Below are 14,097 nucleotides of genomic sequence, written 5' to 3' on the forward strand. Positions count from 1 at the left end.
TGAACGGCATCAAATTCCTCAGAGTGACAATAACCGATGATCTGTCCCGGAATTCCCATGTAAATGTGACAGTCAAGAAGGCACGATAATGCCTCTTCTTCCTCAGGCAGCTCAGGAAATTTGGCACATCCATCAGGTCCCTCGGCAACTTCTACAGATGCACCATTGAAAGCATTCTGTCTGGGTGCATAGTGGCCTGATGTGGCAACTGCTCTGCCCAGGACTGTAAGGAACTACAGAAGATGGTATGCAAGCCCAGACCATCACGGAAGCCAATCTTCCATCCATGGGCATATTTACACGGTCCACTACCGTGGAAAGGTGGCTAACACCATCGCAGACCCATCGCACTCTGGTAATGATCTCCTACAACCTCTCCTGTTAGGCAGAAGATACAGAAACCTGAACACGTGCGCAAGCAGCTTCAGGAACAGCTTTCTAGCCGTTCTCACGCTAGCGTCCAATAATGTAACCTGTGATGTAACTTGTATGCTTCTAATTCTTTTTGATCTGTAATCCTTTGCTTGCTATGATCTGCCTGTACCATTCAAAAAAAACTTTCCATTGTATTTCAGTACACGTGACAATAAAGTCAATCATTTGACTTCACCAATCTCTTTTTATTCATGTACTTATTGAAACTCAGTGTCAGACTTTATGATTTCTGCAAGCTTACTTTTATACTGTATTTTCCCCCTCTTAGGCAATCCTTTGGTCCTTTGCTGAATTCTAAACTGTTCCCAATCCTCAGATATTCAAATCCATGTTATAGAGGCCCCTCTATAATCTGGGTTTGAATTCAGCTGGAAAGGTAGTCGTTTTTCAGATTTCCGTTTGGGGTGGGATCCCAACTGAAATTAGTTTGAAAAATCTCAAGTTTAGTCTTTATAGGCATTGGTGCACAGTGCAAAATAGCTAACAAGTTAAAGGGGGAAAACGGCAGAAAACAAATTAAGAATTTACAGCATTAAACCAAGTCATTACTCTATACCTGAACTGCAAGTAACATCTAAACAATATTTTCTAATGGTACATTACGTCAAGCGAGAGTACACCAACTTGCTTTCTTCTCTGACAATACTGTGGGATGCAGAGAGAGAAGAGGCTTCTAGATACGGTCTCAGCTTGAATGTTAGATGAACATTGCAACCACTGATTTATGTGTGTCTCAACTGAGCAGGTGCACCATTTCTAACTGTGCTGGATCTTGGAGATGTGGTTTAAAAAAAAATCATTTTTCTAAAGGAGCCTACACCCAAAAAAATGTAGGGAATGCTGGTGGCAGGATATGAAACCTCGTTAGACAAGTTCAAACACCAATGTCAAGTTCAAGGGATATGGAAAGGAATGTTGAAAATGAGGACATAATTTGCAAGAGGATGTGAAGAATAGAGTGATACAGTGTATGAAAAAGAAACATTATTAACGTGAAGAATATTTAAAGAAAATAAATGTGCAATCTTGGTATATTCTAGAGCTAAATATTGGTAAATAATCCTTATAGAAATGTCAGGAGATTTTTTAAAAAAAACAGGTGGTATTTGAAGGTGCCATAACAAAACATTCCAGTTTATCCATCAATAACAGTAAAGCCTTGCAAGGTATAATCAGATTTGAAATACTCTAGATGAATATTGCAGCTATATAGCCAGTCCAATGCTGACAGGTGCAGTGTAAGCTGGCAGATCACAGGAGAAATGAAAACAAAAACAGTCAAACTTACTTTTTTTATAACAAATTTTGAAGCTTCAGAATGTGCAAAGGGCCTTACAACCAATGAAGTACTTTCACGGTGCACTCATTAAGGTAAGAAACAAGATTCGTACAAAAGAAAACTCTCAAAAAGAATATGTGGTAATGACCAGGTATTCAGTGATGTTGGTAAAGGGAAATAATGCCCAGGCAGCTAAGAAAGCTCCACATTTTTCTTGAAATTGTACTATCATGTGTTTTATATTTACTGATGGGGACAGAAAAAAGACAAAGGTTTAGTATAGGTGGATGAGCATTAGTATCAACTAACGAGCCAATTTCCATTCTGATCAATGATCACACCTCTTGACTGGCATGAATCAAAGGAAATATAGTTGATAAATTATTAAAGTCACATTCAAGTAAGAAAGGTTTTCAGGGTGGGACAAACCATCCATGGCTAATTAAAGATTGTATCAAACAATTGTAAAAACATACAATTCCATGAAGACTGATGGCAGTGAAGGTCAAAAGATTGGACGAGGTATAAAAAGATAGTAAAGAATGACTGTTAAAAAAGGGACAATTAAGATATTGTAGAAAGCTGGCTAACAGCAATCAAAAAGTTAGTATGACTTTCTACAGGTATTTAAAAACAGCAACTCACTTTAGAAATGTCTGGGAATTAAACATGGAAAAATAAATGGCAAATGAATTGAACAAACTGTGTGTCTATCTCTACCATAGAAGACACAAAATCCACAAGAATAATTTTAAGTGAAAGAAAGACAGAAAATTAACTATAACCACCAGAGAATAAGTACTGAGAAAGGTAGTAGAAGCACAGGCTGACAAGTTTTCAGGTCCTGTTAAATTTCATCCTAGAGTCTTAAAAGAAATTGTTGCTGAGATAATGAAGACATTCATTTTAATTTTCCAGAAATTACTAGATTCTGGAAAGGTTCCATTAGATTAGAAAATAAAGGGGGTCGGGGGAGGGGAAGAAACTCATTGCCCAGTATATCGCTCACTCTACATTGTTGTCAAGCAAGGAGATCAATGAAAAATGCCAGGAGCAACACCAGGCATACCTAAAAATGAGGTGTCAACCTGGCGAAGTTATCAAACAGGACTTTGCGTGCCAAAGAGCATAAACAGCAAGCGATAGACAGAGCTGAGCAAGCAATCTCACAATAAATGGATCAGAGCCAAGCTCTGTAGTCCTGTCACATCCAGTTATGAATGATAGGGAACTATTAAATAACTCACTGCAGGAAGGTGCTTCATAAATATCTCCATTTTAAATGATGGTAGAGTCTAGTGCATCAGTACAAAAGATAAGATTGTTACAAATGCTTCAATCTTCAGCCAGAAATGCCAAGTGGATGATCCATTGTGGCCTCCTCCTCATTTCCAGCACAGATGATAATCTCCAACTAATTTGATTCACTTCACGTAACGTACAGAAATGGTTGGAGGCGCTGGATACTGTCAAGGCTATAGGGCCCTGACAACATTCTAGCAATTGTGCTGAAATTGTGCTCCAGAACTTGCTGAATCCCTAGCCAAGCTGTTCCAGTACAGTGACAACACAACACAAAACAATGTGAAAAATTGTCCAGTTATATTTTGTAAAAAGCAGGACAATTCCAAACCAGCCAATCAGCACACACTCAATCATAAAGGTGTCATTAACAGTGCTATCTTGCAGCATCTGCTCACTGATGTACAGTTTCAGTTCTGCTAAGGCCACTCAGCTCTTGACCTCATTACAGCCTTGGTTCAAGCATGGGCAAAAAATATAATTCCAGAGGTAAGTGAGTGTGACAGCCTTGATATCAATGCCACATTTGACCAAGTCTGGCGTCAATAGGAATCGGGGCAAACTGTCCAATGGCTGGTATCAAAGCTTGCACATACAAAGGTGGTTGTGGTTATTGATCAGTTGTCTCAGCTCCAGGGTATCTACAGCGTTCCACAGAGACAGTGCCCCAGGCCCGACCATCTTCAGCAGCTTCACCTGATGGAGGTCAGAAGTGGGGATGTTCACCAATGATTGTACAATGTTCAGCACCATTCACAACTCCTCAGATACTGAAACAATTCATGCCCAAATGCAACAAAATCCAGACAATATCCAGGTTGAAAGTGGCAAGTAACATTCACACCAGGCAAATGCCAGGATATGCTTGTCTCCAATAGGACACAATCTAACCATTACTCCTTGACTGGCACCAAATCAATAAACAGTCACTCCATCAAGAATGGTCAGTAGCACCAATAAGTACTATCTACAAAATGCACTGCAGAAGTTCACCAAAGACTGTCTTCCAAACCTATGACGGCCACCACCACCTAGAAAGACAAGGGCAGCAGATACATGGGAATATCACCAGCAAGTTCCCTCCAAGTCACTCACCACCCTGACTTGGAAACATATTGCCGTTCCTTTACTACCACTTGTTCAATTTCTTGGAATTCCCTCTCTAATGGTTTTATGGGTCCTGCGCCACATGACTGTAGCAGTTCAAGGATGCAAATAGGGACAGGCAATAAATGCTGGCTAATGACGGAATAAACATAAGGAACAGACAATTTAATTTCTTTGAATCTTCTATTCAAAAAAAGAAATCAGGAAGATAGTAAACTTCTGTCAACAGGAACTGCTGGACTCTATTAAAATGGAAGTTATAGCACAGCATTTCAAAAACTTCAATAGTGACCTGGCAAAGCCCAATGTTTTTTGAAAAGGAAATAGCATTTTAAAAAAATTAAGTCCTTCAAGAATGTAAAAAGCAACATGATTAAAGACAAACATGTAGATGCTATGCACATTGAATTTCCAGAAGGCATCTGATAAGACACTACAAAGATTACTAAGTAAAATATGAACTCACAATGTCAAGGATAACACATTATCATGGAAAGAGGATCAGTTAGCTGACAGAAAAAAAGTAGGCATTTTTGGGTCATTTAAACTCACTAGATTGTAATGAATGGAGTGCCAGAACAAATACACAAGCAACTATTACTGCTTTCAGAAAAGTTAAATTGCAATCATTCAAAACCATATACAGGCTATAAAAAATTTAATTAAGGTGATCGACAGATTATATTAAAATAACTCCTTCTGAAACATACTAAGTTGGGAAAAGCCTGAAACTAAATTCATCATGAGTAAAAGTCAGAAATGTTAATTGCTGTGGTCTAACCAACTGTACTTTTTTCCTGCATGAAATTGTTAGGTTGTTGAGATCAATCAATCTATCAATAAATACACCTTCATTCGATAATCACAGTATCACAGGATGAGACGGTATGCTGCTCCACTCATGGCTGAGTTAATTCCGACAGAACAGAAATACTTCTTGTCCTAGTTTTGCATTGGGTTAGCTTTTCTCAGCCAAGGTAGTGCTAGTGGACATAAATATGACATTATAGAACATAGAACATAGAACAGTACAGCACAGAACAGGCCCTTCAGCCCACAATGTTGTGCCGACCATTGATCCTCATGTATGCACCCTCAAATTTCTGTGACCATATACATGTCCAGCAGTCTCTTAAATGACCCCAATGACCTTGCTTCCACAACTGCTGCTGGCAATGCATTCCATGCTCTCACTACTCTCTGCGTAAAGAACCTGCCTCTGACATCCCCTCTATACTTTCCACCAACCAGCTTAAAACTATGACCCCTCGTGCTAGCCATTTCTGCCCTGGGAAATAGTCTCTGGCTATCAACTCTATAGATATGCCCCTGGAAAGTAAAGTAAAATGCTGCAGTTGCTGAAAAAAACTCACATGCCTGGCTACATCGGTGGAGAGCGAAGCAGAATTAACATTAGCTGAAGAGTAATATCAGACAAGAAAGGTATTAATGACTTGGAACAAATCAAACACTGAAGCTGTCATTCAACTGCTTCAAAAAAAAAATTGACTCAATTTGCACTGATAAAAGAAATTTATGATGCTGTCAAGACATGTCCCCAATTGACAGACAAGCACAAATGTACTAATATAGAAGAGGGAATGAAGAAGGCAGTCAGTCAGTTTAACCTCAGCAGTGGCAGAGCTTCTAAAAATAACACCTCAGGGAAAATCTATTAGTCACTGAATTGTATGGATTCAGAGATTCTGTAAGATAGGATGAATCAATGCTTTTTTTAAAGCAATAGGCGTACAAAAAATTATTGAAAAGTTGAAGCAAAACCGGGTTTCATCTGCGAGCATAACTTCTCTCTAACAATAATATTAAAGACTTTATACAACAAAAAAAGGCTACATATGGTTTTATTGTCAAATATGTTTACATTATCTTCAGCATACTGTAGTTGTATAAAACATGCATTTCAGTTGAAAGCCTTTATAAATACAAAATGGCCAAGCCAATATAAATTATGTATTTTGTAAGATTGCATGTAAAATAATATATATGTACGAATGCCCCATGTGCAAGGGCTCAGCTTTCCAGCTACACACGAGTCCTCATTATGAGCTACTGCAACCGTGCTAGAGTCTACACTACAGCTACAGTAAGAGAACTTTATACAAACTTTTAAAATACACCTACAGCATGACTTCAGTTAGATCATTTTAGAGTTTGTGAATATTTTTATATGTGTGCTGTGAGAATGTAGTAAAAATAACAGACACGGATGCTTTTTTAAAGAAATAATAATGAAAATAAAACATCTAGAATGGTACACAAACCAAGGCAAATAAGGTTTCATAGCACTTAGTGAGTCTAACGGATTACAAATTCCATAAATTTGTTATTACAGTAATATAACTGAAAGGGCTGATACCATGTCATTCCTTGTATAATTAGTTTTCAATGGGTAGTAACAGTTGTACATTAGCTAGCACTTTTTACTATTCCATACATGAAATATTTTCTTCAATAATTTTATAGAAACACATTCAAAATTGGCCAATGCAAATGGTTACATGTAAAAATAGTGCACTATTTTTCTTAACAATAAACTTTCATTTAATTTTCATTATAACAGTCATCAGTAAACTTCAATTTAACAAGATGGGCAAACATTTAGAAAATGTTAAGTTAAGGCGTTATTTTGATATGAAATGAAAATCACAAGTTGCCCATTATAAAATGTGTATTTCTGAATGATAACATTCTCAAAGTTTCCTCAACCTGAAGGACTGCAATTTTCCCACATTCCTTTCAGATACAGCTTCCTATAATATGCTCATAAGCAAATCTGTTAAATTCTATGGCTTTATACAAGTGCATAGATGCAACTGTGATAACAAAGGCTTGTTCTTTATACATACCATGGATGTACTTTGTGCCAAGATAACTGTGGTTTCCTTTGACTAATTACTATTCTGAGTACAACTGAAAAGTATGACTGATTCAATTCCAAAGCTCTCTTGGGCTGTTCCAAACAACATACTTTCATATGACCATCATATTTGGTTTCTTATTCAAGTTAAGCTGATGTAACCACCTCAAGTTCATCATTCAGCTTGAAATCATTTCAGTTTATTGGGCAGTGGCGCATTTCTCCATCTTGCGTCCCAACCAATCTAGTGTTTATTTCACTTGGTTGCCAAGTAACATCACATCCAAGAGAGCTTTTTCGCGATTATGCATAACAACCAACATGGGGGCATCTTTACATCAATTTCTATTGCTGTCTGGGATTGCAGCAAACCAATACTGTGCCCAGGTTTAGAATTTTACATTGCTGCAAAGTGCTGTAAACTATTATGAAACATTGATCTGTAGACAGTCATGTTTAGCTCTGTTCTTATAAAATAAATTGCAGCATTTTGTGCACTCGTTTGAATGTCAGAGTATACTTCACAATCCAAATTTTTTTCTGCTGAGGATGGAAATCCATAATCTCATACATTGCTGCATTCCCCAACACACAGTTAGCTGAAAAAGAAACAAAGATAAATCGAATTAACACACGTCTTCAACTCAAAGTTGACTACCAAACAACTTTTACAATTGCTACAAAAACAGAAGTTGCTGGAAAAGCTCAGTTTTGAGGAAGGGTCACCTTGACCTGAAACTTTAATTCTTCACAGATGCTGCCAGACTTACCAAGCTTTACCAGCATGGTCAGTTTTTGTTCCTGATTTACAGCATCCACAGTTCTTTTGGTCTTCACAACTAATAATTCATGAACTTTGACAACAAAGGAGGATAAAAATAGCAGATCCACTTAATGCTGTTTAAAATATATCATGCTGGTTGCATTCTTATATTCTATCAGATCAACATTAATCATGTCTTGATGAAAAGTGGAAAATGTCAAAATTTTGCATGTTATTACATCAAAATGTTGCCAACCTTCGGGTGGCATCATTGTGGCACTGCAGGAGGCCCATGATGGACATGTCATCTAAAGAATGGGAGGGGGAGTGGAAATGGTTTGCGACTGGGAGGTGCAGTTGTTTGTTGCGAACTACTTTTGAAGGAACATGAACGGGAAATAGAAAATGAAAGGAATGAAACGTGACTGAAATATAATCAATGACTTTTAAGGGGAGCTTATCCTTCGAATATCTTATATAATATTTACTGTACACGAACGGTAATCATTTCAACAGATCCAAGCTGGTGTTGATGACCCACACCAGTGTAACAAGTTTGATGTTTAAGAAACTTGATGTTGTACTTTTATAGGACATCCATCAGAACTTGACCTAGATTTGGCAAATTCTGCACAATCTTCTCAAAGCCATCAGAACAAATAAATTACTGTCAAATGCTCCACAAAACAAATTAGTAAATTGGATTTTTCACAAACAGAAAACCACATTGGCACAAATGAAAAACTACATGGGTTTCACACATTGAATAAGAAATGTGCTCATGTTCAGGTAATTAAGATAACGTATACATTACTAAATAAGGATTTCATATAATTTGTGTCAGCTATGGTAACAAATATTAGAAACAGACAAAAGCAGCTAAGGTGCCATCCCTGCTGGCTCTTTTTAAGATCACAAAAGCAGATCCTGGAGTTAGAAAGCGTAAAGCAAATTAACTCAAACAAGCTTATCTATTCCAGGCTGCCATTTAAGAGCCTATGTTAGGTGTGAAATTAGCTGTGAATAACTTGTGCCAGTAGTCAGAAATCACCGAAAATGAGTTCCTGCCTTAAAAATTCCACCTCAGCTGGTCACTGAGAAAGGTCAGGTATTTCTTCACAAAAAAATCATCACAACAGGTGCTTTTGCATAACTTAGTACCTGATTGCATAAGATATTATCAGGAGTCATAATAATTATATATTTTGCATTTCAAAGTTTCTCACACAAAGCTGATACATCTCAAATCATAGATAATGGGAACTGCAGATGCTGGAGAATTCCAAGATAATAAAATGTGAGGCTGGATGAACACAGCAGGCCAAGCAGCATCTCAGGAGCACAAAAGCTGACGTTTCGGGCCTAGACCCTTTATCAGAGAGGGGGATGGGGAGAGGGTTCTGGAATAAATAGGGAGAGAGGGGGAGGCGGACCGAAGATGGAGAGTAAAGAAGATAGGTGGAGAGAGTATAGGTGGGGAGGTAGGGAGGGGATAGGTCAGTCCAGGGAAGACGGACAGGTCAAGGAGGTGGGATGAGGTTAGTAGGTAGATGGGGGTGCAGCTTGGGGTGGGAGGAAGGGATGGGTGAGAGGAAGGGATGGGTGAGAGGAAGAACCGGTTAGGGAGGCAGAGACAGGTTGGACTGGTTTTGGGATGCAGTGGGTGGGGGGGAAGAGCTGGGCTGGTTGTGTGGTGCAGTGGGGGGAGGGGAAGGGGAGATTTTGAAACTGGTGAAGTCCACATTGATACCATATGGCTGCAGGGTTCCCAGGCGGAATATGAGTTGCTGTTCCTGCAACCTTCGGGTGGCATCATTGTGGCACTGCAGGAGGCCCATGATGGACATGTCATCAAGAGAATGGGAGGGGGAGTGGAAATGGTTTGCGACTGGGAGGTGCAGTTGTTTGTTGCGAACTGAGCGGAGGTGTTCTGCAAAGCGGTCCCCAAGCCTCCGCTTGGTTTCCCCAATGTAGAGGAAGCCGCACCAGGTACAGTGGATGCAGTATACAACATTGGCAAATGTGCAGGTGAACCACTACTGAGGACGAACGGTCAGTCCTTAGTAAGGGGCTCACCTTTGTCCCCCTACAACCACACATCAAGGAATACCAGTCACGGTCGGACATAGAGCAGTTTTTTCGCCGTCTTCGCCTCCACGCCTACTTCTTCAACCGGGAACCTAACCCTCCTCCCACTGACCCCTTCACCCGCTTCCAACACAAGTCCTCCTCCTGGACAGCACCCCCAGGCCTCCGACCTTCCCTCGACCTCTTCATCTCCAACTGCCGTCGAGACATTAACTGCCTCCACCTCTCCACTCCTCTCACCCACTCCAACCTCTCTCCCGCAGAACGGGCAGCCCTCCGCTCCAACCCCAACCTCACCATCAAACCCGCAGACAAGGGTGGCGCAGTGGTAGTATGGCGCACTGACCTCCACATCGCCGAGGCCAGACGCCAACTCTCCGACACCACCTCCTACCGCCCCCTCGATCATGACCCCACACCCGAGCACCAAACCATCATCTCCAACACCATTCACGACCTCATCACCTCAGGGGACCTCCCACCCACAGCCTCCAACCTCATTGTTCCCCAACCCCGCACGGCCCGTTTCTATCTCCTTCCCAAAATCCACAAACCTGCCTGCCCTGGTCGACCCATCGTCTCAGCCTGCTCCTGCCCCACCGAACTCATCTCCACCTATCTGGACTCCATTTTCTCCCCTTTGGTCCAGGAACTCTCCACCTACGTCTGTGACACCACCCACGCCCTCCACCTCCTCCAGGACTTCCAATTCCCTGGCCCCCAACACCTCATATTCACCATGGACGTCCAGTCCCTGTACACCTGCATTCCGCATGGAGATGGCCTCAAGGCCCTCCGCTTCTTCCTGTCCCGCAGGCCCGACCAGTCCCCCTCCACCGACACACTCATCCGCCTAGCTGAACTCGTCCGCACACTCAACAACTTCTCTTTTGACTCCTCCCACATCCTACAGACTAAGGGGGTGGACATGGGCACCCGCATGGGCCCCAGCTATGCCTGCCTCTTTGTAGGTTACGTGGAACAGTCCCTCTTCCGCACCTACACAGGCCCCAAACCCCACCTCTTCCCCCGGTACATTGATGACTGTATCGGCGCCGCCTCTTGCTCCCCAGAGGAGCTCGAACAGTTCATCCACTTCACCAACACCTTCCACCCCAACCTTCAGTTCACCTGGGCCATCTCCAGCACATCCCTCACCTTCCTGGACCTCTCAGTCTCCAACTCGGGCAACCAGCTTGTAACTGATGTCCATTTCAAGCCCACCGACTCCCAGAGCTACCTAGAATACACCTCCTCCCACCCACCCTCCTGCAAAAATTCCATCCCCTATTCCCAATTCCTCCGCCTCCGCCGCATCTGCTCCCACGATAAGACATTCCACTCCCGCACATCCCAGATGTCCAAGTTCTTTAAGGACCCCAACTTTCCCCCCACTGTGATCGAGAACGCCCTTGACTGTGTCTCCCGCATTTCCCGCAACACATCCCTCACAACCCGCCCCCGCCACAACCGCCCTAAGAGGATCCCCCTCGTTCTCACACACCACCCTACCAACCTCCGGATACAACGCATCATCCTCCGACACTTCCGCCATTTACAATCCGACCCCACCACCCAAGACATTTTTCCATCCCCACCCCTGTCTGCTTTCCGGAGAGACCACTCTCTCCGTGACTCCCTTGTTCGCTCCACACTGCCCTCCAACCCCACCACACTCGGCACCTTCCCCTGCAACCGCAGGAAATGCTACACTTGCCCCCACACCTCCTCCCTCACCCCTATCCCAGGCCCCAAGATGACATTCCACATTAAGCAGAGGTTCACCTGCACATCTGCCAATGTGGTATACTGCATCCACTGTACCCGGTGCGGCTTCCTCTACATTGGGGAAACCAAGCGGAGGCTTGGGGACCGCTTTGCAGAACACCTCCGCTCAGTTCGCAACAAACAACTGCACCTCCCAGTCGCAAACCATTTCCACTCCCCCTCCCATTCTCTAGATGACATGTCCATCATGGGCCTCCTGCACTGCCACAATGATGCCACCCGAAGGTTGCAGGAACAGCAACTCATATTCCGCCTGGGAACCCTGCAGCCATATGGTATCAATGTGGATTTCACCAGTTTCAAAATCTCCCCTTCCCCTACTGCATCCCTAAACCAGCCCAGTTCGTCCCCACCCCCCACTGCACCACACAACCAGCCCAGCTCTTCCCCCCTCAACCACTGCATCCCAAAACCAGTCCAACCTGTCTCTGCCTCCCTAACCGGTTCTTCCTCTCACCCATCCCTTCCTCCCACCCCAAGCCGCACCCCCATCTACCTACTAACCTCATCCCACCTCCTTGACCTGTCCGTCTTCCCTGGACTGACCTATCCCCTCCCTACCTCCCCACCTATACTCTCACCACCTATCTTCTTTACTCTCCATCTTCGGTCCGCCTCCCCCTCTCTCCCTATTTATTCCAGTTCCCTCTCCCCATCCCCCTCTCTGATGAAGGGTCTAGGCCTGAAACGTCAGCTTTTGTGCTCCTGAGATGCTGCTTGGCCTGCTGTGTTCATCCAGCCTCACATTTTAACATCTCAAATCATTGCAAGATAAGTTCCTGGGAAGGTGACATGGATTTTGCATCAATGTCAATTGGCATATTTACAAAAGACCATAAGATATAGGAGGAGAATTAGACCATTTGGCCATTGCCCTAAAATAACATGAAATCTATCAGCTGAAATCCAGGTGATTCAGCCATATGATGAGCATACTATATACATGCCATCCTGTATTAATAGCATATGCATTCTGATTCTGCAAATACGTCATGGCTTAACTGCTGCAATAAACATTAGATAAATTCATAATCTGAAACTTCACAATCTTTGCCACTGAAGACTGATAGAATTAATATTTTTCCTGGTTTGCTAGTTTTACTGCAAAGGGTAAATCTCAGAAATAAATGGGTGGATTTCAACAAACCATTGTACACTGATAAAGTATGGTGTAAGTTCTGATTACTTTGTGGTGAAGGTACCAGTCCAGTTTGTGAAATTTCTTTTTACGACACCAGTTAACATTGGGGAACAGGGAAAATCAACTGTAAAAGAAATGTGGATTATCTCAGTAACAGAAGTGGAATTTGGCTGAGCCATCAAAACATGAGCAGTGCTTGCAGAGCAGGTTGCAGATGTGACTGGTTAAAGCCTCCACTTTGAGTTCCCTTTAAGCTGCACAACTGCACACAGACTCTTATGAAGTTTCATACACAGTGTGCTGATGTAGTGAATTCCAGCTTTGGCAACTGCTGTTGCGCACAGACCTTGGAGGTCGATGCACCATGAAACAAAATAAAATATTGCTCTTTGGTGAGATGAAATATCTTAATAAAGCCACTTTGCAGCTACACCACATCAACTATATGAGGAAATGCCTCAAAAAAAAGAGATGCATGCTATAATAAAATTGACAGAGTGGCACAGGCATGAAGTCTGATAACACCATCTTCACCTGTTAATATTTACAGAATTTAGTTTTTACAAACAAGAAACTCCCTTCTTATTGTTTTAATAAATTTACAAATTGTTTAAACAAAAACACATGCATGGTGAAACCAAACACACTACACACGATCATTTGCAGGCTTGTAGTAAAACAAACATATTGTGTGCTGTATTTGCCAATGGTAAATGCATATGATAACAACGAGCAATAAGTCATTAAATACACAGATTGACAAATCAATACAAACAAAACACTCCAGAACATAAGTTAAAACTTCAATTAAATGTGATATTAGTAAAATAATTTTAAACAAATTGAGTATAAAAGTTTTATTGTTTAACATCATGAAGGCTAGGGGTGAGATAATTACCCATAATTACCCATTAGATCGGTTTAATTTTACTATAATTTCACTAAGGTGTTACAATCGCGGTTATGATAACATATGTTTTAACTTGACCGCGCGACCCAAGGAGAGATTGTCCTGGCTGAGTTCTGGGCAATCACCCTCCTAAAATATTCAATTACCTCAATGAAGATTCTCCACTTTTTCTGTTAAACTCAATTAAAAGCAGTATAAAAATGATATCTTTTCAGTTTTTTTTATTTTAGATTGTGGACAGAAATGTGAAAGGACTGTTTTATAAAGTAAAGTTTGTGGAGAAGATTACTGCTCTTTTTAAAAGGAAGTTCCCTGACACTTGTGTTGTTTACACTGCTATTTGCTCAAGCAGTCGGGGAGGCGGGGGGAGCCTATTTGCAGACAAACTGGAGCCTAGCACTCCTGA

At 41.9% G+C, this 14,097-nt stretch overlaps 1 protein-coding gene across 5 annotated transcripts in view; it reads right to left on the reverse strand.

The window, feature by feature from the left end:
- Positions 1 to 5,978: 5,978 nt before the first annotated feature.
- Positions 5,979 to 14,097, reverse strand: part of rock2a (rho-associated, coiled-coil containing protein kinase 2a) — a 210,561-nt gene continuing 202,442 nt past the window's right edge. For 4 of the 5 annotated variants that reach the window (XM_048530490.2, XM_048530491.2, XM_048530492.2 and 1 more), the window contains one exon: positions 5,979 to 7,600. Coding sequence is in view for 1 of the 5 variants with exons in the window: in XM_048530492.2 (XP_048386449.1) it covers positions 7,597 to 7,600 (4 nt within the window). In the remaining 4 variants the exon portion in view is untranslated. Of the gene's footprint in view, positions 7,601 to 12,886; positions 12,906 to 14,097 lie in introns of those variants that run through there. The other variant, XM_059645621.1, reaches the window with a different exon arrangement.

Source organism: Stegostoma tigrinum, chromosome 4 (genome assembly GCF_030684315.1).
Source record: "Stegostoma tigrinum isolate sSteTig4 chromosome 4, sSteTig4.hap1, whole genome shotgun sequence".
Taxonomy (NCBI): Eukaryota; Metazoa; Chordata; class Chondrichthyes; order Orectolobiformes; family Stegostomatidae; genus Stegostoma; species Stegostoma tigrinum.